Source organism: Armigeres subalbatus, chromosome 3 (assembly GCF_024139115.2).
Source record: "Armigeres subalbatus isolate Guangzhou_Male chromosome 3, GZ_Asu_2, whole genome shotgun sequence".
In the NCBI taxonomy this organism is placed as follows: Eukaryota; Metazoa; Arthropoda; class Insecta; order Diptera; family Culicidae; genus Armigeres; species Armigeres subalbatus.
Window position 1 is genome coordinate 83,578,155 of NC_085141.1, and position 25,704 is coordinate 83,603,858.

The 25,704-nt window shown below is 40.3% G+C and overlaps 2 protein-coding genes across 4 annotated transcripts in view; one reads left to right on the forward strand and one right to left on the reverse strand.

Moving 5' to 3' along the window:
* Positions 1-615: 615 nt before the first annotated feature.
* LOC134221780 (uncharacterized) lies at positions 616-5,720 on the reverse strand. The gene is made up of 4 exons (XM_062700965.1): positions 5,376-5,720; positions 4,045-5,290; positions 1,591-3,769; positions 616-1,546 (listed from the first exon to the last, which is right to left on the reverse strand). The coding sequence occupies exons 1-4, from the start codon at positions 5,718-5,720 to the stop codon at positions 616-618; spliced, it is 4,701 nt and encodes a 1,566-aa protein (XP_062556949.1).
* Positions 5,721-10,924: 5,204 nt separating this feature from the next.
* The window catches only part of LOC134219743 (choline transporter-like protein 1), a 40,062-nt gene continuing 25,282 nt past the window's right edge, over positions 10,925-25,704 (forward strand). For 2 of the 3 annotated variants that reach the window (XM_062698606.1, XM_062698607.1), the window contains exons 1-2: positions 10,925-11,234; positions 20,548-20,658. In XM_062698606.1, coding sequence (XP_062554590.1) covers positions 11,172-11,234; positions 20,548-20,658 — 174 coding nt within the window. In that variant the 5' untranslated portion in view covers positions 10,925-11,171. Of the gene's footprint in view, positions 11,235-19,640; positions 20,248-20,547; positions 20,659-25,704 lie in introns of those variants that run through there. The other variant, XM_062698608.1, reaches the window with a different exon arrangement.

Sequence of the window (25,704 nt, forward strand, 5' to 3'; positions counted from 1 at the left end):
TTTACTTCAATCGACAAAACTACGAAAGACTAAGCATAAATAATAAATAACGTAAGTAATCAAACAACAAATATCAACAATTTTTACTTTTAGGATATTTACAACGCTGGCTCCTCCTTTACGAAGTCACCAGGAGAATAAATCCAGTCGGCATCCGAAGGATGTGGACGACCAGAACGAATCCAAGTGGATATCGTGAGTGTTTTTAATATTCAATTAATTTAAGCTAAGTACTAATCTAATTTAAGTGATAGGGAAGTAGGCTAACTAATAAACTAATATTTACATATGTACAGCTCACTGAAGAGTGAGAACGACATAATCGGGAATTCGCGTCTTCAATTGTCTCAAATCGTGGTTTGTTTTGGAAAATGTCTGCCCGAGTTACGGTATTTCCGCGAAGCTTAGTTGTTCGTAGTTACTTTCAGAAAGTTGCATAGCTTTTTAAATTGTCGTAGTTTTAGGCTCAGTCGGTACCCTCAGTGCTAGTCAGTCCAAGAACCTCCTAAACACGAGTCCGTCGATCTGTCCGTAGATGTTATGACCCCGTAGGTGTTTTCGTTCATCGGTGAATTGTCGCTCTAAAAGAGGTACATAGCTGGACAAAATTTCCGCTTATGGAACACACGGAGGGGAATGCAACTTCTTGAGTCGATTGGCGAAGTAAACTCCGATTCTTTTACCGGAATCGTCCTCAAGTTCGTACGTATTTGTACCCAAAACCTTCCTAACCACAGCAGGCTCATATTTTGGGGCTAGCTTTTTGCAGAACCCTTTGCCCTTGTCTGAGAGCTCAAACGTCTGCTTCAGGACCCTTTCTCCTTCCCTATACGCAGGGCAGCTTGGATTTGAGCGCAAGTTGTACGCTTTGGCGTGCCTCTTATACGCCGCTGACAGATTGGTTCTAATTTCCTCGAACAACTTCTTTCGCCTATCGTCATCTTTCGAATTATAATTGTCACGCATCCTACTATATTCCATGCCATCGGAAACCTGATTTCGTCCAAAAACAGTGAAATAGGGGCTGTATTTCGTCGAATCGTGGACAGCATTCCTAATAGCGTTAGCAATGGACTGGATGTCGTCTGCCCAGTGTTTGTGGTCCTTCTTCAGCGTCGCACGGATAGCCGTAGTGATGACCCTGTTCACTCGTTCCGTATTGTTTACCTGAGGATGGTAGGCCGGCGTTAACCAGTGATTTACGTGGTATGCTTCCAGTAGGTCTTTGAATCGCTTCGAAACAAATTGAGAACCATTATCCGTAAGAATGATTTCAGGAACGCCAAAGAGTCGGAAAATCATATTTTCCACGAATTCAGCAAGCGAGTTAGCCTTTGCTTCACGGAATGGCTGGATGAGAACGAACTTACTGAAAACGTCAGTGGCCACCAAGAGACATGTGCTTCTATTCTTCCCCGAGGGTGGCAGCGGCCCAACGTAATCCAGGGTTACAAACTGCCACGGGTACTCCACTGGCTTCTGTGCTCCCATCGGTGGCGTTACGTTCACATTGCCAGATTTGCTCACCTGACAAGTTAAGCATTCTCTACAATGTTTCTTGATTTCCCATTCATTTTTGGCCAGAAATACCGTTGCTTGATCGCGGCTAACGTCTTTTCGTATCCGAAATGGGCCTTATCGTGCTCCCTTTGAATGACATCCTTCTTCTGCGTTTCGGTAGGGAGCTGCTTCCACTCGAACCTAGGGTCACTCATCCGATCTTTTACCTTTACGAACCGATAAACCACGCCATCTACGATTCGGTAGTCTTTGTGCTTTATCGGGTTGTTCCGAATCTCCTCCATCAAATCTTCATATTCAGCGTCCGGTTGTGAGGCCGCGATGACGTCAATTTGTACTGCTCGAGACAGGCAATCGGCGGTGATGTTCGCCTTCCCTTTCCGATACAGCAAGTCGAAGTCGTACGCCTGTATCCGGAGTGCCCACCTCAACAGCTTCGCGTTTCCCGTCTCTGCTCCCACGTTAAACAGCCACAGCAGGCTGCGAGCGTCCGTAATGACGCGGAACTTGGTTCCCTCGACGTAGTGCCGGAAGTGGTGAATGGCGGACAGTACTCCCAAGCACTCTTTTTCCACTGCCGAGTATCGTCGTTGCGTCCGATTCAGTTTCTTGCTGAAATAGCTGATTACTCTGGTTTCACCACCCTGCTCTTGGACCAGAGCTGCTCCCACTGCGCGATCGGATGCGTCTGATTCGATGGTAAAGGTTTTAGTAAAATCAGGATTGCCTAAAATGGGTGCTGAGGTCAGCACCGATTTCAATTCGTTAAACCCATTTTCTGCTTCTTTGGTCCATACTACCTTCTTGTTCTCCTTGGTCAACAGGTCCGTGATTGGGGCTGTGATCCGGCTGTAGTCCTTGATGAACCGCTGATAGAATCCAGCCAGACCCATAAGACGACGAATGTCTTCCTGATTCCGCGGCCGTGCATAGTCCAATATTGGCTGGATTCGAGATACGTCTACCGCCAGCCCGTCCTTGTTCAAAAGGTACCCAAGGTACATGACCTGCTTCCGACAAAAACGGGATTTCTCTACGGAAATCGTCAGTCCTGCTCCGTTTAGTCTTTCTGCCACTATTTGTAAAAGCCGAAGATGTTCTTCGAACGTCTCGGAAGCGATGACAATGTCGTCTAAATAGACGAAAACGAACGGTTCAAGGTCGAATCCGAGCGCTTTGTCCATTAGACGTGACATCGTAAAAGGTGCGTTCATCACCCCGAACGGAAGCACTTTGAACCGGAACACACCTTTCGCAGTACGGAATGCAGTATAGTTTCGACTACCTTCTTTCAGAGGGATCTGAAAGTAGGCGTCTTTTAGATCGATCACTGTGAAGTATTTGGCTTTACCCAATCGTCGGAATATGTCTTGCATATTCCGCATTGGGTAAGAGTCTTTTACTGTCAGTTTGTTGATCTTTCTAGAATCCAAACACACCCGTACTTTCCCGTTTTTCTTGCGGACAGGAACGAGTGGATTCGTCCACTCGCTATAGCACTCCTCGATGGCGTCAAGCTGTTTGAAGCGTTCTACCTCCGCATTTATTGCCTCTTGTATGTAGGGTGAACACTTGTACATTGGAGGGTTTCGAGGTTTCACTCCATCCTTCAAGACAATCTCGTGTTCGATTAGATGTGTCCTCCCGAGTTTGCCTTCTGACGTCAGCTCAAACTTTTTTATCACGTCGATCAGCTGCGCTCGTTGTCCATCTGTTAATGCATGCTCCGTCTCGATATTCTCCGGATCGGCTGCTGTTTCCGTCGGTCCTTCGTAGACTGGAATGTCCAGGGTCTCATCGCTTTCTTCATGTTCTATCGTCGGTAGTTGGTTTGATGGTTCTATCGTATAGCAGATGGCTTCACTATCGCTCGGAGCGGTGATTTCGAGGGTTTCCGGACCATTTCCAAGGTCGATCATCGGTCGTATGCCGAAAGCTTCCCAGAAATCTGCTCCGAGTATCAGCTGTCGCGAGATTTCCGGAACAACGATTGTAGGAATCACTTTGGTCATGTTTTTGAACGTGAATGGAATATTAACATATCCAAGACACCTGTAATTGGAACCATCTGCGGTTGAAACTCTGATCGACGCTGGTTGAAGTTTCAGTCCGTATCTGTCGACTACTTCTCTTGAGTTGAGGACACTTATCCCTGCTCCAGAGTCCAACAGCGCTTCCCAGTCTGTATCGAAAATCTTTACTCTAATATGGGGACACTTGCCGACGCGAATCTTAATATGGTACACTTCTAGTAATGGATCGTATGGTAGGTTTGTCGCAGCTACTTTGGGAACTTCTTTCGTTGTTTGGATGTTCGCGTTCCCAGACCGACATCCTTCTATTCGTTTCCCCGCTGATCGGTACCTCGGACTTGGTTCCTGGAGCAACGCTCACAGTTCCGAGTTGTCCTTCCTAAATTACCGCAGCCGTAGCAAAATACCACTTTCGGTCTGTTACATTGCCTCCATCCGTGTCCATGAGTTTGACAATTCCAACACATCATCGGCGATGTTGCTTGGTTACCTGCTTGTCGTTCTTGTTCGTTATGCTGTTGGCCGCGTCTCTCGTGGCAGTTGGTTTGCCTCTGACGCTCTCCTGTATCGTTGCGCCCCCTAATCGCGTTAATCGGTGCTGAATGGTCGCTGTCATAGTCGCTTTCTTCCGCATCAATCTGGTTGATTGGCCGCCGGACGTGGTTGTCGTTGGCTTGATACTGCAACTGCGGGTCAGCTGCGTCGATCCTGTAGTTCAGTCTTGTCAGCTGCTGTAGGTCCTTCACCTCTACAATCGAAATTTTGGAGCGATAATGCTGCCGCATATTGTCCCACACTATTTCGAATTTCCTCCGTGTAGACAACGGACGAGACAGCATTTTATTAAGCTTCTCTATTTCCGTTACGAACGCTATAAAAGATTCGCCTCTCTGCTGCTTGCGTTCGTGAATTCTTGAACGGATCCCTTGATCCTTGTTCGGATTTCCAAATCGGTAGACGATGTTAGATTCGAAGACGTCCCAAGTGACCAGTTCATCCACGAAGGTAAAGAACCAGTCGGAAGCTGCGCCTTCGAGAAGCATGTGGATGTCGCGAAGCAAAATGTCTCTCGACACACCTTCTCGTTCGGCTAACTTCTTCGCCTTGTACAGGAAGTTTTCGATCGGCATGCCCCTAGGTTCCCCCGTAAATCGGAGCTTCCACTTCTCGACTCGGTTGTGGTTTACTGGTGGCCGATGACGTTGCTCGCCATGATGTACCCTTGGCCAACTTCGGAGTTGTGGGATGTCGTCCCTGTAGCACTCGTCATCGCTTGATTGCGAGCTGTCTCTTGGAGGTTGATGTCTTCTGTATTGGTGTCCGTCCTCACTAAGGCTTAAAGAATCCTGGTGTGGCTGAATTTCCCTTTGTCGATAGCTGTTTCGTGATTCTCTCTGTCTCGGCAGTTCTTGTCGTTTATCGTATATTCCTGTTTGCCTCCGGTGTTCCTCGTTCGGAAGCGTAACCTGATTGACCTGACCATCCCCGGAAAACTTACTCATCAAACACTGCATCATGGCTTTCATTTCATCCCATTCTTGACGCGAGACCACAAACTCTGAATCCGGTGTCTGCCTTGTCCCCTGCTTAGTCTGCACGGTTTCTTTATGAATGGCACCCTTAGAATAATCGATCGATTTGCGAGGATTATCGAGAAAATGAGAATAGTCCTCTGATACACCTGGTCCTCCTACTGCTCCACCCATAGTTTGACCACTCGCTTCATCATCATTACTCTGAATAATTTTATTTATTTGTTGTTTGTGGTGAAAGCGAGGGACCAAACTGAAAGTTCTGCATAACAGTCTCGATTCTTCTTACCAAATCTCTTCGCAACTTCTTCTCTTCGTCGTTCCTAGCTACCGCCCGTTTAACCCGATACCAGTAGTGGATCACTCGAGATTCTAGTTTAATTTCAACTCTCTTTTCCAATGCTTTTGTTAAATTTTCAATTCTACCTTCAACGTGTGCCGCTTCCTCGCTAATGGAATAAGGCGAACGATAGTTGCGTCCATCTTTCTGATCTTCCTTAAATAAACGTCTCAATGTTCTTTGCCTTCCAGACAAATCAAGCTTAAAAACTTCTTCTGGTTGTTGTCGAATCGCGAGCTCATAATCGATCTCCTCGGAGTTGAGATCCTCGGCTCTGGGAAAAACTTGATTCATTTTGAAATAGTGCCAACAAGTTAACAACAGAAGAAAAATTACACTCAACAAAGATCTACCGCAAAGATGTAAATTTTATGGCTTAAGTCTAGTATACGTTTTGAGCTACCTTTTAATGATTTTCCAAATTCAAACAGAATAATATAATAAATAACACTCAGCAATAAATAATATAGAACAAGAAAATAAGTTATGAAACAAAAATGTAAATAATATATAATAAATTAACAATGATGTAACAAATATGTAGGTTTATTGAAATAAACATAAATAATAAATATGAATACAGAAAACAAAAATACCATATATTTAAACATAAATTTCCGAAATTCGAGTTCCCTTCCAATGAATTTTCCACTTTCAAAATAAATATGTGCTTTTTCATGCAACAAAAATTCAAACTTGAATATAAAAAGTTATTTTACAAACAATCAGCTACAAAAAATTCCGAAAAAGCCTTGTTTTGTTGGGCGCCAGATATAACGGGTCGGCCAGTCGCGTTTCCGGTTTAAAATTGGGCGGCTTATGCGCCACTCCTGGAAGGAGACCGCCCAACAAGTTTTCGTTGCCCGGCTTGAGACCTTCTTAGGGGAAGGGTCACTTTTCTTAAAGAGAAAGCTGACTGGCTAACCTAAATGCGTCCGTCGTACTTCTCGTTTCCGAGCGGACACAACTAATCCCAAGAGATTTCCTGAATAAATTCCTCCGATTTCCGGCCCGGAAACAAAGTCATTCAGGCGGGGGTTTTCCTCATCGGACCAACCCAAAAGTTCCTGTTTCACCCCGTCCAAGATTGGAAACCGGTCAAAAGTCAAATCGGGTGACTACCCAGTAAATACAACAACAACAAAGAACTAAACTCGACCACGAAGCGACATAAAATCTTTAAAGGACATCAACTAAATACATTCAAACTGCACGCATTGTCATTTGAACCAGTCTAACGCTTTAACTTTAGATTTTTATTTCGGCTCTGATTCCTCCCATACATGAAGCTCCCAATCAAGATTACATGGATTTTAATGCACTTTCTTTATTCCTTGCATTTGCCTAGGCCTAGCATTCCCTCTGGTTTCCCTCTAACTCGCTTTATAGTGTGCGTGCAATTCCCTAATCTCTACTCTCTACGTGCGTACACTCTCTTTACACCTCTTCTTCGCTATTTCTCTTCGCCAGCGGTATCTCCGGCATCTGCTTACTCCGACAAACTTCTCCGGTAATCTCTCACTCTCACCTTCTCACATGCGATGAGCTTCACACGGAGCCGTCCTCAATGGGCTACTGACGACTCACGAAAACAAATTGTTGTGCCTCTAACTGAGTCACATGGCCATGGACGACACAAACAATTATGCATGCATTTTACTCACTCTGTACTAGCTAGTCATTTGATGGGGAGGACCTACGGATGGGCCGGAGCTGCTTTAAGCACTACTCCGGGCCGGAACTCACGCCGACGGACGGCTAATTGCGTCGATGTTGCTGGTCTCTCACTCCCTCATACGGTGCGCGGGCTTACGCGTGGGCGCGCTACAAGCGCCGATGGTCCTCCTGGCGCGCAAACGAAAAGTTGATGCGCCGTCGGTACTTTGCTTGACGATGACGACGACAACGGCGATTTGCTGCTATGCCGTAGGAGGACGATTAAACGATGGAAAATTGATGGTGTTTTCGGTGGTTGATTACGGTGATTTGCGGTGGTTGGCTTCGCCTGCCAAAGGTGCGCAATAGACGGTTCGCAACCTTCTCCGGCCAAGTGTACCCCGGGAACCTTTGTAGCCGTTGCGTGGGGTCACAACGGTCGTAATAATAGGGGGTAGTGTGTCGGCTTCACCAATGCTGCCACGGACCTAATTTGCAAGACACAATAGCACATACGCACGAAGTTGGAGACACTATCTAACATATTACAAATTCAATGATTTACCTCTTCTAACACGGATCTGCACTTGCACAATTTTCTCACAAGATAGACGATACTGAGCTTTACTAACTTATGCTCTACTAGAGGAAAACAAAGAACGTATATTAGCTAACAACCTACTAAAAAAACTATGTCACTTTTACCTTACAAAACACACTATGGCACGGAACAAAAGTGACCGCTTTTGCCTCTTCTACGGAACGGAACAAAGTGAACGATTCTGAGTTGGAAAATTCCTCAGATACCGCGGAATTTTAGACATTGTCTCCAGAGTTCGCGAAACTCAACGAAGTTGAAATTTGCGAACCCGAGCATCCCAAGAATTTATCCACGAAATCCCCAAAAATCGTACATCTCATTGCCACAGACGATTCAAATTAGCCAGTAAGCTTGCTCTCTAAGAATCGTGTCAAGCGTGGAATGCCGGACAAGCCAAGGTCAACGCAACTTCAAAAGACCGGCGTGCGGGTCGTTGGCCGCAAGCCACGCGCTACTTTTGGCGTCATGATGCGCTATATGCTGGCTAAACCCCATGTGTTTCTTTGGTAGCTGACTGTAGGGAACTCATAAGACTCAATTCTTAGCGTAGGTAACTCAATGGCGTACTTCTTCTAGACTATTCTTGCGGTGATCCAAGACAAAGATTTATTTCAAAAGACGCAACTATACATGCAAAGTTTTATAATTTAAATAAATAACAAAATAAATATATTTACAGAGATAAACTAAACATTGAAATAAATAAATAAATATGGCGTGCTTGCTACAGTCCCCAGGATGAATTCCGAGGAAAAGAAGTAATCTCGACGTCAATATCTAGAACCATGGATGCCATACGCCATCCCATTCATCTTAAGATGCGTATTGCGCAGTTACTCAACAACGGACATTTTCATCTTGGACACAATTAGCGCGCTACGGTTTCTGGTCTAGGTCACCGTTAAACTCGTAGGCACTCCTGAATCGGGCTTTTAGATCATTTCTCCTCATTGGATACATCTATTCGTCACTTACCTGGCTTTTGCGACCTCTCAATCCGTGAACAATGTTATCGACAGTCTAGTCCGGAATACTGCTAACTGAATCCACCACGACCATCAACCGTCTAAAATCAGACTTGCCAATTCCATCTACTGCCAAATCCGCCATCCATCTGTAACGATGCTCAGCATAAACTTTTTTTTATGTCTGTATTAGCGAGATTTTCAGCCCAAGGCTGGCTCGTCTCGAACATAAACTTGTCTTACGGTCCTGCGGTTTTCAACCTAAACTTTTCTTAATTTTCTTTTCAATAACTTGAATTTAAATTAAATTTAGGCCACGAAAAAGTGTTTTTTTTTTCGGCAGCAAAAACGAAACTTCTGTCGGAAAAAAACGTCTGTTCGGAATGGAATTTCCGATGGTATCCGAAGGTATACGTGAAATAAGATGTTTTTGGAAAAAAATTCCAAAGAATTTCTTTTAAATTAGATAGACAATAAAATGCAATAAAAATTTCGTAATATTCGAAATTGCCTGATATTAATCGAATCATCGCTTAACTGATTACGCCCCAATTGTATCTTACAACTGACGTCAAATTATACATGAACCAATTGCGCCAAAAATGCAAGTGCCCCACCATCATCAGTGCTCTGGCGCCGCCAGCGGCTGTGTTCAGAATGTTTTGAACACGAACACGCGTTCTCGTGTTCAAAATGCATTTCTGCGTATTACTGAAAATTATGATTGTCGAACATAAATAAATGTAATTAATGTGTTGTTTTACAAGTAACGTAATGTCACTACCAAAGATTTTATTCACCTAAAAATTTGTTTTGTGCAATTTTTGGCGATTAAGATTTTTATACAGATTTCCAATGATACCATGCTTACGTTTGCAAATTATTACACCCATGTACATGTAGAAAGTACAAATTATCTGACAATTGAAACTTTAACTATTGTCGTTGATTTATTCTCGAAATGCTGACATTTAAGCTAATGTGCATTACATAATCAAATGAATTACCAGAGTTGGTCACAGGAAAATCTAAAAGAATTTCCAAGAAGATACCGTGAAGGAAGTTAATGCTTCACTCATGTCAGCTATGGTTACTGTAGTTGAGTAATAGGCTGAAAATCAACATTATAATAAGTCAGTCAATTACACACTTCAAATAATCAACTACTGTTTACATAGCTTCCAAGCATGCATGAAGTTCATCAATAAACCATTGGACCCTAGTTTCGGTTAGGGTGTTGCCAAAATAAAGTCGTAGCTCTCCCTATTCACCTAAAATCACGTCATAATAACAAACTTGTGGAAAAAGCGAAAACGAGGCACGTGTATATATGTCTACTAGCCTCTTTCCGCTTTCGTTTCGAAACTGAACTTAGTTCCGGTACCTTCGCATGCCAGTATTGATTGATAAAAACAACTGCCTATAGAAGTATGCAACAGTATCGTACCGTAGAATAGACTCTAGAATGCATTTGGTAGGACATTTTACGAAACTCTAGGAATTTTGTTTGGCACAGCTGCAAAGTATAATTCACACTTGAAACCTACTTAGAATCTTAAAATTGTATTTTCATATTCATACTATTTGCTTTCAAAACCTACTTCTTAACTTCTTTAGTTACACATTGGCGCTTTTAATTGACTATTATTGTCATGTATCGCGCAAATAGTCACCACCCGTGCCAAGCCTTTATAATGGAACGGACAAGCAACTTGGTTAATTATTTATCAACACTCAAACTATTCCACGGTACAGGTACAGGGAGGATTAGCAGGGACTGCGATGCACAAATTTCTTATTTAATATATGAAATAAAAACTCATGCATTGTTTTTTTTTTTGTTATTCAAAAAAAGATCTATTACATCAAATTATGCAAAATCAAATGCATCACCTATAGAAGCTAGCTAATATCTACATATATTCAAACTAACTAAAATCAATTAAATCAGATGAAAACTGCCTGGAATGTTCTGAAAATCCCGTATGCCAATCGCATATTACGAAAAAAATTTGGCACCCCCCTTCATCTTTCAAAAATACTCAAATAGAAGCTAAAAAAGCCCCTTTGCCAATAATGGAAACAACTTTGCCCAAGCCTCCAGTTCCCCTACACCATATCGAACTGAGCTGTGGAATGGGTGCTATAGAACAATACTCATGCACAAGACAGTGCAAGTCAGTATAGTAACGAAGTTATTATTTTCGCGTTCGCGTTGCTATTTCCAGGCCTCCGCAACGGGGAAGCGTGCGCGGATAAGGACGAAGGATATGTTACGGCAGCCGACAGTCGCGCTCCAGCGGTTGAACGGTTCAGACGGTGATCCATCTGAAACAATCGATGGTTAATTATCGATGTCGCGAAGTTCGATGCGGTGAAAACAATAAACTACTGGAAATATGTAGCTGTTTCAGTGCAATAAAATGGTTCGAAGATTGATTTTTCCAAAAAGCTACGAAAATGGATTACATATTTCGACTATGAAACACGTAGCATCGGTGGTTTAATACATGTGGAGTAATTATGATGCATCTGTGTTGTTTCGGAAACAGAAGTGATAAAGTATCGCCAGAAGAATCGGTAGAGGTGGGTAATTATTTTTTGAAATACTAATCGTAAAATAGGAAGACAGTTTTGTATTCTTTGAACCTTCGTAGTAATTGGCAAATTCATCAAACATTGCCACATTTATTAAAATGTGTGCTTCAATAGTTCATTGGACTACTTTTGCAAGGGAAAGACTAAATAAACCGTTTTGCCCTTTTCGAACGTTTCTCGATCAAACACCATGTGATTGTGCTTTCACACAATTTGACTAAATAAAAATCTAACATATTACAAATGTCATCAATCATATTCTAAGAATAAGGTGAGAATTCACCACCTTACTCAAAATCTTCGTAAACACCATTGCGGTCTATTGATCTAGCCAAAAGTTGAGCCTCAACATTGAGTTCAATTTTATATTAATTCCAATCCAGAAGCGCTTCCACGTTCCAACTCGTGGGTAGGACAAATAGAGGAAAAGTTGATTTGGACAACAGTTCTGGTGTAAAGAAATTTAAAAATAAATGGACTTCTGGGGTTTCCGGACAGAATCCTCACATAGTTTGTAAAATTCTCTAAGATTTTCATGATGAATATTGCTTTGCCAATCAGCATGGCAGTTGCTCTTTTAATTCAAACAATGATGATCAATCAATGTAGGAGAGCTTAAAAATTAATTCGACAACCATTGCTTCTTCAAGACATGAAGACATGGCCATAGAACTGTCATTGAAATAAAGATGGAGAAATTCTGAGGAATTATAAGCTAGATTTTGTTTTATGTTTATTTTGTTTTATTGTTGTATGTTTCCAAAATGATTATGGATTATTATGATATAAATAAAATCAAAGATTTTTAAATTTAGTTCATTCGAACTTTTGTCCTTTTACTTGTTCATTAGACCTCTTGACTTTCTTAGTCTTCGATCTTTCCCCCCCACAGAAAATCCTGGAATGCTTATGGTTTTCTAAGATCTTTATAAGTTTCCAACAGAGGTCACGAAATTAACAAATTTCTTATAAACTATAATGGTGTCAAGTTATTAACTTTCAACAATTTATATGGATCGTAACAATTCATACAAAAAAATTGTATGATCGTCAACGATGACGATTTGGAGAGTTCAGAACGCCTAGCGGTCCAGATTTCACGCGGGCTTGGAGAAGCGAATGGCAGTTTTTAATACAGTACAAAACTTTTCCGAACTGTTATAATACTGTATTGAAATCTTACATTTTTTCTAAGTTTGTATGAAAAGTTTACATTTGTTGTATTAAAACCTTGCAGAATTGCATATGCCAAGATTTTATACGAAAATTGTGAGATTTTTTTTTTGGGTTCACGAGATATAATAATATTGAACGGCTAAAAATTTTGTAAATTATAGACCGTTCCGATAATTATAAATACACTTTGTTTATTGAATGATTCCAATTTTTTCAAGTGATCTACTGTTTTATGTTTACGTATGGCCTAGAATTTTATCTACTTTCATATAACATCGAGTATTCGAGAATTTTTCAAATATTTGTCATGTTGTATGATTTTTTTCCTTCACAATGTTTTGAGAATTTTGCACAACATATTTTTCAGCTAGGGGGAATGACGGCTTTGACAGGTTTTGTTCTATTATTGTCAGGGGTTTTTTTATGACTGGCTCAAATTTGGCCTAAACATTCTTTGCATATCAAAGAATATTGTGGCCAAATTTCATAAAATTTGGTCGACAAAAACCCCCCTGACAATAATATAACAAAACCTGCCAAAGCCGTCTTTTCCCCTATTACTTAAAATTTTTAATAAATTTTTATTCCTGATCCATTCGATCTGTTTTAAGCACTCATTAAATAAGCATTATGGATTACAAAAATCAAACAATTGCAATCGGACGAGAATTAGAACAATTTCAAATTAATAGCGACTAGCCCCAAAAATATTACAAATTATCTCGTACTCCCGTTTTAACTAGTGCAACCAGATTTTTACTTTTGGGAGCAATGTTGTCTTTGTCATTAGATATACCGTACCTAAAAATCGTCTGATTCTAAAGCTATATCCGTAGGAGAGAATGTTCCCAAACCGACCCTCTAAATGGCAGAGGCCATGAAGTCGCGAAAAATGAATTTTCTGTCCAATTTTTGTAGTTTATACTGTAGCGAGAACATTATTCTATATTTCTGGGGCTTTATTGTGTGTGCGGCTGTGGAAAGTTAGGAGAAACGGGGTCGAAACCGACCCTCCAATACCACCTCATACGATCTAAGTAGTGTAGTGTGCAACATAGAAAAGACAATAGACAATAAGGATAACTTATCGTTCATTTTCTCAATGCACGCTAAACATATTTTACAGATATCTCCCGCAGCTAAAAATTCAATTCAAACACAATATGACGTAGGACATGGTTTCCCAATCTGTGGGTTCCGACCCCCAGGGGGGTCACGAGCGGCATGTTGGTGGGTCGCGCAGAACAAATATTGATTGCAGGTCGAACGCCGAACCTTATGATCATTTTTTTCAGGAACATTATTTCAACTTCAAACCGCATTTTATTTTAAATATCCATCACTATGCTATTTTATTTAAACATTTACCTATGCCTAAAAGCTGTCCCCTTATGAAGTAAAATAAAAACGCTAACATTTTGACAAACAATACCATGTTCGTCATTTTTTGCATTTGTACATGTAATGTAACGTGAATATTTTTTATGTGGAAGAAGCCGAAACAGATGACATTCTAATTCAAGTAATGCTTAATACTACTTGATAAAATGCATTTTTTCATAGGTGGGTCGCGAGACATAGAATTTTGCTAGGTGGGTCGCATACCCAAAGGTTTGGGAAGCTCTGACGTAGGGTAACCAACTTGATTTGGACCCTCCTGGCGACATTTATCTGATTTCTAAACTAAAAACAATGCCGCTGCTAATTCCCCCATTGGCTTCAGGAAATTAACATTGTTCATCATCTATTACACTGGTTTCCCGTGCGAAGAAGCGATATTTAAATGAAATTTCGAGAAAATTAGTTTGTTCAAGAAGGCGAGCGTTACAATGCTTTACGCTTAAAAGTATACATCACTGAAAATCTCAGAACGCACACACTAAGTTTTGTCGAAATTGTGAATTTAAAACGCAGGAATCTTCTCATTGAGGCATGCCAATCGAAAAATAAGACTTGGCTTCGACTCAATTGACCAGGGTAAATTAAAAATTCGACTTTGAAAAGACTAAATTGGGGGTGTCCAAAATGTGTACATTTGGGGGTCCAAAATATGTTGCACTGTCCAAAACGAAAAATATTTTCATTTCAGAAAATGGCAAATTTCACTGATTTATCAATAACTAAAGCTCATTTCAAACTTCTACTTCATAAATAAGACTTTCATCTTTGAAATGGTGTCATTTCCGCCCATACCAAAGCTGTATTTCAATAGATATAAGCATTTATTGGGATGCACTTCCTCTAGGGGTCCAAAATAGGACAGTTACCCTAGTCAAAATACAATATGGCTCGGAACTTCCGAAAATTACAACCTTGGAAGATGGCTGCCTACGTCCAAATTAGTATTGCTGTGGCAGTATTCTATACTGACAATACAGGCATAATCGCCGACAACGCCATCTATGAGATAGATTGCGGGTCGGTTTAGGACCGGGGGTCGGTTTGGGAACACTCTCCCCTACTAATGATAATTATTCCATTTTCGAAATATTTTTTGAGGTTTTTCGGAATTTTCAGGTCATTGAAATTATTTTTCACCCAGATCTCGTCGGTAATGCGAAAAGACAGGCATTTTTATTCGTCTGTATTGAAAGTTATACGTTCTTTTATTGGTAGTTTACCTAAAAAACACGTTCAAAAATAAACCCATTTTTAACAAACAAACATTTTTGATCAAAAATAAAAGCTTCATATTTTCTTAATTATATGCCAAAAAATCGGAATTAATACATCACGTGAAAGAGTAGGATGTAATCTATTAGAGAAATCGACATTTTCATGAAATATCAAACGCCATTCCAATTGCCGATTGTTTCTTAGTGTATTTATAATTAACAATATCTCAATCTGATTTTTATATTCATACAACTTTTTTGTGCGCAATTGGGATTGAAAAGTATTCCCTAGAGTTCTAAAGAACAATATAGAACAAAATAGTCTACCATTTCCTTAGGATCGCAGAAACCTCTTTTCTAAACCTAGAAAACATAGATGCCTTGACTGTCCCACCCAGCAACATGCATGCGTAGGACATGTCCTACTTGGCCTACCCACTCCCGGCGCCACTGTTCCAATCAATTCAATTAAGATCTCATTATACATACATCGAAACAGAATATCGAGGAAGTGTATATTGCAGTGTGAAACTGAACGAAAGAAAAATTGCTTCCAGTGGTCAATCAGTAGAAAACAATATTATATTGGTCGCCATATGGTGCGGCATATGGGTGGCTTTGCCCCATAGCCCAAAAAACTCGTTTTTTATAACCATTTTGAAACGCTTCAGAAATGCTTTTTTGCATTCATTTTTTCTGGGACCAAATCATTAGTGAACATTTATATTGAATGTATCCGAGTTTTAACAAGGAGTTTAAGGCAGACGAATTGTAAACTACCTATGTATTAAGCTTTCCTTGCATTTCTGATTTGCTTTTCGAAGCATCATCTCCCTCTCTATACCGTAAAGCAGCATGAAGATCAACGGACCAAGAAACGGAAAATCTATTCTGCTATATACGCCTATGCATTCCGGTCACTCAGCAGATTCTGCGAACCCGAATCTATGCAAGAACTTCGTAAAACCGCCATGTTCAGACAACATCTGTGCTAGGTGAAAGTTGATGTGACCGTGCTTTCTATTAACCAGTGGCTCCCAATCTTTTTGGGTTTGGGGCTCACGACCCCCTTAATTTTATAACATAAAGAGTTAGCATGCAACTTACCTTTCTTCCCTCAGAGGCTGCCTACTCTGCTATTCGAGGGTTGGTCGCTAGGATGGCCCGCACCGTCGCTCTTCTCGCGACGTGGTCGACGCCGTCGATATGAGTCGCCGGTGTAAGGGCGTTAGGATGCAGCGTCTGGACTCTCACCGCTGTTTGCCGAGGTATACGAAGTCTGATATACACTAACGCGAGATATGATATGAGGGGAGGACACTTTTCGGACTTCCGCTTAGAACTTCGGATAGTCGTCGGTCTAAATACCGGAATGTCGGAAGTAGAGACTCGTCACGGATACCAGGGCTCTTCAAGTTGCCTCCTGGACACTACCGAGTGGATAACCTCACTACGATTCACAATCGCACATCGCGCACCGCGTGCCCAAGATTTAACCGTTTCATCCGCGATTTCGGTTCGCACTTTACTCCGGGGAAATCTGTTCTCTGATCGCCGGCATTTAATCTTCGCCAGGAAAATTAGAACCGCTTGGTGCAACAAAATATAGCACTAGCACCACACACAAAAGCCGAAGCGGCAAATCTGGCTTTCTCGTGACTGTCTCATTTACCGGCTCGAGATTAACAACCACGGACAAACGAGTCGAAGCTCCAACCAAGCCCCAAAGTTCCCATATCCTCTTTCGCTCTCCGTTCGTAGACGAGGTTTCCGTTCGATCAAGCGTACCAACCGATATTCAGCCATGGTAGCTATACTACCAGCGGACTAGAAATAGACTAGTATAGAACTTATTCAACAGATTCAAAAAATCTGAATAAACGCCATTGAAGCGAATTATGTATTACTAAATGGTTTAGTAAAGATTGAGAGAAAAATATGTAACATGCTGTAAAGTAGTTGTGCAGGCACGTCAAAAACAGCTGAATAGATTCGCCAGATTTGCTGGTAAAAGAATTGAATAAAAGTTCTTGATCATATGTATAGCACACATATTCAGCTTGAAGCCGTATAGACGAGTTGAAATAACATTTACATTGACATTAAATGTTAGTTGGGTCTTCCTCAATCAAACTGTGCACAGCTCATAAAACATTGTAATATTTCCGACATTAACTTTGCTTCGCTAGTTTTTCAACATTGCGGTGAAGGCTTGCAAAAATTGAATCAGATTGGTTAGCATTGCCTGTAATTACAAGTTCACCGAGTTAAGTTGGTCAAAAATGTTATTACAGTGTTGACCCGATTTTGTCTACCCCCGATTTTATCACGTTTTCGAGTCGTTTTTTTCACGTCCCGATTTCATCACGTTTTCTACCCGTTTTTTTCACGTACCGATTTTATCACGTTTTCGACCCGATTTTGTCACCCAAAAAATGTGTCATTCTTTTTATTTTCGTAAATAATACCACAAACAATATTGGTTTTCATGAAATAACTTTCACTGCCTGTAGTTTATTACGAACGACTTCTAAGTACCTAGGAAATATTCTGTAAGCAATTTCGATAAGAAATAACGGCTACCGTTCACGCATTTGGCCTTTCCAAGGCATAAAATTATTCATAGTTGTGGAATGAATTAAAAAATTGGAAATAATTTTTTTTCCATTTTTGTCACATACCCTGTTTTATCACCCCAAAATTCACCAGGGGGTGATAAAATCGGGATATTACTGTATTATTATTATTGTCCTTATTGCAGAGGCTTTCAGCCCTAGGCTGGCTCACCTCTTAGGTAAAAAATGTTGGATAGGTAAGAAAGATGTTCCTTCATTGAGGTTGGCAAGCAAATCATTCCTTTCATAACTTTCATATTGCCTTTTTATAAACACTGTGCCACGAAGTAGCAAAGAAGGACCTCCCCAACGAACAATTTAAGCTGAAAAAGCTATTTTTTCAGCTGAAGAAGCTTATTTGCCACGAAACAAGCTCTTCTTCAGCTTCCAATGTCTGTTGGCTCGTGATCTACACGCATTTCTCTGCAGAGTTCTTTCAACAAACGGGTGTTGAGAGCTCCAGATTTGATATAGTTCACGATTCTTATATTTATTAAACGGCTACTCAGTCCTGAATGTTCACAAAAAGTTTTATTTTCATTTGCTCGACGTTTCAACACGGGAATTGTATCCTTTTCAAAGGGAAAATATTGAAAAAGATACGATGAGAAGCCGTTCAACAAATATAATTAAAACGTGCAGTCGATCCATAATCCGGAAAGTTTACGATTCTTCACAATTCTTAAAGCTCACGATTCTAACGTACAGTCGATCTATAATCAGTAAAGATCGTTCTTTTATTCTGTTATGAAATCCAGATTTTATCCCAAGCATTGCTGGTGTACCATCCTCAAGCAGCACAAGTCAAGACTAGAAAAGTTTACAGCAATTTGATTTTAACTGAATCTTGTTACATATGAGTTGCAGCAACATATGTGAAACATGTGTGCTACTAGGGTCAGTACAAACCCACTCAACTTTTTCCTACTGCAAGCCGCCAGAATAAAAAAATGTAGCTATGATGATGTCGCTTTTGGTTGGAGTTTTTAAATCACTACAGAAAAAAACGCTTTCCTCAAATCTCCTGATTTTGAGTAAAACTAATGGATTTATATTTGTAAATACATACACAAAATTTTTTATATAAATATATTATATAATATTAATAAAAATGTGTTCTTGATAGTTGAACCACAAAAAGGGTGCATTCTTTGCAAAGGTTTCACGGCTCCTTTGGTACGGTCTCGCGACCTCCCAGGGGGTCGCGGACTACTGATTGGGAAACACAACCCAACTCGGCCCATCCGGAATCAGTCTGTGAGTCCAGCGACCTTTGATGGTATCCCATGCTCTTTGCCATGTCATTGAGCAGTGAGGCTGCTCTCTTGACACGTCGCACATTTAATGTGTTCCTATCGTTGAAGCTCTTTACATCTTCCTCCAGGAGTATGTCTATCGGCATCATCCCAGCAATGATGTCGTCGCAACCTTCTTTTAGCAGGATATGACCTCTAGCGTTAGTGAACCGGAATCCCCAGTCCACTGCCCACGCGTTGAAGTCACCTGCTATCACTAACGGTTTTAAACTGCTACAAGACTATATATTACCTTGAAGTACTATTCGATACTCCATCTTAGAGGACAGTAGCAGCTATAAAAATAATATACTCCATTTACTTTTGCTATAACAAAACCCTCATCCTCAGTAGATAATACTATCTCCTGGATGGGGTACCACACGAAAAATCAGATGGTCACAATTCTGGACATATCCGCAATACAACTGCAATACTGGCGCCCCCACATGACGTACACAAGTGCACCTGCGCATCAATTCTCCATATACTTCCCATGAACCTCCATGAACCACCTGTACGCAAAGACACACTGGCACCATAAGTGCCCTAACACCCACCCACCTGAGCCGCTAGACCACCAACAAGACTGAATCAGGTACCTTGCAAGGGGTACCCCGAGTTGGCATCCCAAGTAACACCAAAAACATCTATTTTTTTTTAATGAAAAACTTGTTGTATTTAAGCTATAATATGGACAAGCCAAAAGTAGTTCGAGTTTCAGGGGAATTGTCAGGGCATTCTGCTATTCAACATCGCTTTGGAGGGAGTAATACGAAGGGCAGGAATCGACACGTGTGGTACGATTTTTACAAAGTCCGTTCAGCGCCGACGACAATGATATTATGGCACGTCACTTTGAGAAAAAAATGGAGGAAGCCTACATCAGACTGAAAAGAGAAGCTCAACGGATTGGACTAGTCATCAACACGTCGAAGACGAAGTACATGATAGGAAGAGGCTCAAGAGAGGACAATGTAACCCATCACGAGTTTGTATCGGTGGTGACGAAATCGAGTTGGATGAAGAATTCGTGTACTTGGCCAGAATGTCGGACAGCAATGCGGTGAAAACGGCTCTCGACAACAATCCGACGGGAACAAGAAGGCGGGGTGCACAGCGAGCAACATGGATCGATCAAGTGGAGGACGATTTGCGGACCCTCCGCAGACTGCGTGATTGGCGACGTGCAGACATGGACCGAGCTGAACGGAGAAGACTTTTATGCACTGCACGGGCCACTCCGGCCTTAGCCTGAGCAAATAAACAAAATAATGTTTATTTCTCTTATAATAGGCAGGTATTTATGAAACGCAAATATTTCTATGCGACTCATGCGTACCGCGTAAATAAGAACCGTAAAAAAATGCGTAAATATCAAAATCCGCGTAAATCCCAAAACCTGCGTTTAAAAAAATTGCATAAACAGGAAAATCTCAAAATACATGCACAAAAGGACCCAGTGTATACAATTGTCACTTTTATGTTCTCAACGCATTTTCTTTTGGTTTATTTGTTAGCCTGCGATAATATTGTAACTATCTGTTACTATTACTAATAGTAATTTTTTGCAAACCTTTCCAATGTTATTTCTTTACAGCACTCCGCGTCTTCTTCGCCTAACAAGGATGATACAAACTTATTCGAAACAGATCGACACTGTACTGACATTCTATTCGTAGCCATTAAAGCAACTTTTATTCTAATTTTGGTAAGTAGGTTATAAAAATTCTGGTGAGCTTAGTTGAAAGTTTACAATTTTATTATGTCAACTCCCTTTAATTTGTCAAAGGTTAAAAACCAATGATTATTTTTATTGTATCTGTATTTGGCACTATAATGAACGAATTTACAACTATTTGTTGATAACATTGTGAATTTTCTTTTTGCCTACGCTTTATGAAGAAGTAAAACGAAAAATTTCAATTCTTTTATAGGGGAACTGTTCCATTTTCCATCTCAATGAACATATAATCATCTCATCGCAAAATACCCAACTAACATTTAATGTCAATGTAAATGTTATTTCAACTCGTCTATACGGCTTCAAGCTGAATATGTGTGCTACATATGATCAATAACTTCTATTCAATGCTTTTACCAGCAAATCTGGCGAATCTATTCAGCTGTTTTTGACGTGCCTGCAATCTGTTAAATAAGTTTTATACAGCCACTGAATTCATTTTGATTAAATATTATTTGAGAGGAGAGTAAATTTCGGAGTTTATTTACAGCATGTTACACATTTTTTTCTCAATCCTTATTAAACCATTTAGTAATATAATTCGCTTCAATGGCGCTTATTCAGATTTTTTAAATCTGTTAAATAAGTTTTATACAGCCACTGAATTCATTTTGATTAAATATTATTTGAGAGGAGAGTAAATTTCGGAGTTTATTTAATGTTTTTTTTTTGTGGAAAACTCAAATATCAATTTTGTTGCTACCTAGATTCGAACTTCTGATCTCCTGATTCAATGGCCGCTGCTCTGTCATCACCGTCACTATGACATATGTACATAACAAAGAAAATTATGGATGTGCTTCTTCGCATACCCTATAGGTTGTTTTACTAACGCAATTTTCAGATTCATGCTGTATAAACGTTAGAAAGAGGCCTACATGCTGCTTTCAGTACATAAGCTTAAAAAGTATGCTTTCAGCATTATTTCAACCATTATTCAAACATCTGTCAGCATGTTCTGTGGGCTAACTTTTATGCATCATCAATCGCTGAAATTGTTTTTAGGCAACATTTTCTCGATCTGTATAGATGCTACTCTGCTGCTAATCGTTTAACAGTAGCCGTCAACAGCAATATCGCTTCTAAATGGCTTGTTTTATTACACTATCTGCTAGCACTAATGACAGCGCTTTGTCAGTTGCTATAAGAGCAGGTGAATACCTTTGTAGCTGCATTACAGAAATCAATAGCTCATACACAGCTCCGGCAACAAAAATCAAATGTAAACATTGCGGTTTTGACGTTCCATACTGATAAGCTATTAAAAGAAGCAGTATAAGGTTTACTTAAACGTTGTGTAATCTTCAAAGATATAGAAGTTGCTTAAAAGCTTCGTTAGTTCATTTATAGCGCCATTACGCTATATTGTTAGTGCTATAACAACAGCGAAAACATTTTCATTGTGAATGCTACTCACCGTAATATAGGAAGTTGCTAACAAGCAACTTAATTACATACATGAGCTCTTAACCGATAAGCTTTGTTGCTAATTCAGACAGAGCTGTTTTATGACTATATGAAAGCTGCATAAACGATAAAAGATGAAATATATTCGGCACAAACTGACTAGCTGATAGATATTTGGGTAATAGTCGAGTTGAAGTTTAAGGGATTATTTGCGAAGGCTTTTCTTTTATTCAGCATTGGCTGCTTTTATTCAAATATAATACAGCCAAAGGCTAGAAGTTGAAGCTTTTAGCACCAAAATTGTTAGTTGGGTAGAGAAATACAGCACCAATATTGTCGCTTCTTTTGCTAACGTACGTGCTAACTGCTGAAAAAAAATCACAAACATAAAAAACAAATCAAATTCCTTTTCCGTGCTTTGGTTTTGATGGGATAGAAATGGGAGCTATGAGATGAAGTGCCGAACCGTTCCCCTACCTATTTCCATGCAAACTTGAAGTAGATTGTGTCAGTTTTTATCCAAAACAGCGTGAATTTTCGGAGGACACTCAGAACCTGAGACAGAATCGGACGTGCGTTGTTTTTTAATGTAAAAAATCTTACATGGTGAGACGGTGAGTTGGAGAGCTCAGGAACATCCCTCACTTAATAAAGGTAGAAACGAAGATATTTTTTTTATAGTGTGGAGCCCATAAAAAAAATTAAATGCAATCTCTATGATTGTGAGAGTTTAATAATCCTAATATTTTCATACCAAAGAAAGGCGGCTCCGCAAAGCGTCATACACGACATCACGAGATTCTGTTAGATTTTTGTCAACTTTTCCTATGTTCTATAATTCTGGAAATATTTCAAGGATTTAAAAAAAGAGATCCGGCAGCAAGGATGTTATCGATCATTTAGTAATCTGCGTTAGATCATTTAGTAGTTTGTCAATAACTCATTCCTGAGGCTAAATTTCAAAATGTGTTGTATGGTGGACTTTTAGTGCGAAGGTTTTTCTACAACTTTCCTTAACAGGTCGATGTTTGAATTCCACTACTAAAGGAGTTACAGTGCTAGTTGCTATACTTATACTAAATGATAACAAAATATGCAATCATTTAGTCTAAGTTACTGCTATTAGCGCTATAGCTCCGTTACTAGTGAAATTCAAACAACGAACTGTTAGGCAGAGTTGTAGATAAACCTTTGCACTAGAAGACCACCATACAACACATTTTGAATTTAGCCTCTGGAATGAGTTATTAAAAAAACTACTAAATGATCGAATGCAGATTACTAAATGATCGATAACATCCTTGTCCGGCAGATGTTTTTAAAATATTTAATGATGAACCCGCGAAAACCAAATTTTAATGAGATTTCGTGAATAAACTTGAAACTGTTCTTCCAGTGGAAAACCGAAGAGAGCTCTGATGACAATCAAATTTTACCCATTTTCGTATGTCGCAATTGCGTCGCGTGTGGTGGCATCTATGCCCCATCATGCAAACTACTCGCGAAGTAGTTGGAACCAAGATGACTACACCACTAAGTGTTCCAATCTGTCAGAGTTTAAAATTTTAATTAGTTTAAAAAATTGGAAAGGACCCTAAAACAAACAAATCTTGGAATCATTCAACTATTTTTTTTAAATAGTGGAGCGATTCTCTAATATTGCACAAGTTCGTTACATTTAACTAGTCTATAAAAGAAATATTCTTCTGTATTCCACAACTTTATATCTGTTCAGATCTACGTTCGCCGATCTCAACAGTAAGACTGGAAAAGGCATATCTATTTAGGTACAATACGTCTGTAGAATAGGGAAAACTAATCATCTGGACATGTGAGGACAATCTACTAAAATACTTTATGAGAATTTGATAAACTCTGTTACGGCATTCTTGAATAATATCCAATTGATTGTAATCTCTTTTATCTATTTTGGGAAGGTTTACATAAGAATTATTGTTTATTGAATTAGGCACGTACACGTACAAATATGGGGGCCAAAAATATGTGTAGACAGTCACGACTATTATTTGTAAAATTCTGGTCGAAAAATGTTTCAGCTTCGTTCAAATCTAACCGTAGTTGGATGTCAGATCAGGAATGTATATTTTTTTTCAAACAATCTTGTTTTTTTTGTTAAATAAAAATAATAATATGTAATAATAATCTTGTTTTTTAACTTGGTACTTATAATCAATAAAACAGAATGCTATCACCCTTTACAAACACTTAACTGCCGTTATACGCTTAACTGTCCCATGTATATAGGAAATCCCAGCAAACATGGGACGAATATGCGTATGACGGCAGTTAAATAGTTAATGAAAATGAAAGTGATTAGCATTAAAAATCTCCACGGCCCTCCTTAGCCGTGTGGTAAGACGCGCGGCTACTAAGCAAGACCATGCTGAGTGGCTGGGTTCGATTCCCGGTGCCGGTCTAGGCAATTTTCGGATAGGAAATTGTCTCGACTTCCCTGGGCATAAAAGTATCATCGTGTTAGCCTCATGATATACGAATGCAAAAATGGTAACCTGGCTTAGAAACCTCGCAGTTAATAACTGTGGAAGTGCTTAATGAACACTAAGCTGCGAGGCGGCTCTGTTCCAGTATGGGGATGTAATGCCAATAAGAATAAGAAGGAGAAGAAGCATTAAAAATATGAAGAAAAAAATCTATGTTACTTGTTATTTATTTGTTCAGACTAAGGCCGAAGTGGCCTGTGCGGCATATAAGAGTATTCTCCATTCGGCTCGGTCCATGGCTACACGTCGCCAACCACGCAGGCTACGGAGGGTCCGCAAGTCATCTTCAACCTGATCGATCCACCTTGCCCGCTGCGCACCTCGTCTTCTTGTGCCCGTCGGATCGTTGTCGAGAACCATTTTCACCGGGTTATTGTCCGACATTCTGGCTACGTGCCCGGCCAACCGCAGTCGTCCGATTTTTGCGGTGTGAACGATGGATGGTTCTCCCAACAGCTGATGCAACTCGTGGTTCATTCGCCTCCTCCACGTACCGTCCGCCATCTGCACCCCACCATAGATGGTACGCAGCACTTTCCTTTCGAAAACTCCGAGTGCGCGTTGGTCCTCCACGAGCATCGTCCAGGTCTCGTGTCCGTAGAGGACTACCGATCTAATGAGCGTTTTGTAGATTGTCAGTTTGGTACGGCGGCGAACTCTATTCGATCGGACCGTCTTGCGGAGTCCAAAGTATGTACGATTCCCAGCCTCTATACGTCTCCGAATTTCTCTGCTGGTATCATTTTCGGCAGTCACCAGTGAGCCCAAGTACACAAATTCTTCTACCACCTTGATTTCGTCACCACCGATACCAACTCGCGGTGGGTGGCTCGCATTGTCTTCTCTTGAACCTCTTCCTATCATGTACTTCGTCTTCGACGTGTTGATGACTAGTCCGATCCGCTTGGCTTCCCTCTTCAGTCTGATGTAGGCTTCCTCCATCTTCTCAAAGTTACGTGCCATAATATCTAGGTCGTCGGCGAAGCCAAATAGCTGGTCGGACTTATTGAAAATTGTACCACTCGTGTTAATCCCTGCTCTTCCAATTACCCCTTCCAAAGCGATGTTGAATAGCAGATACGAA

Coding starts and splice junctions, on each gene's coding strand:
- LOC134221780 (XM_062700965.1), bottom strand. CDS start 5,720: ATGAATCAAGTTTTTCCCAGAGCCGAGGATCTCAACTCCGAGGAGATC. Junction 5,291..5,375: donor AGAAGTTGCGAAGAGATTTG/GTAAGAAGAATC, acceptor AAAATTATTCAG/AGTAATGATGATGAAGCGAG. Junction 1,547..1,590: donor TTAGCCGCGATCAAGCAACG/GTATTTCTGGCC, acceptor GAAACATTGTAG/AGAATGCTTAACTTGTCAGG.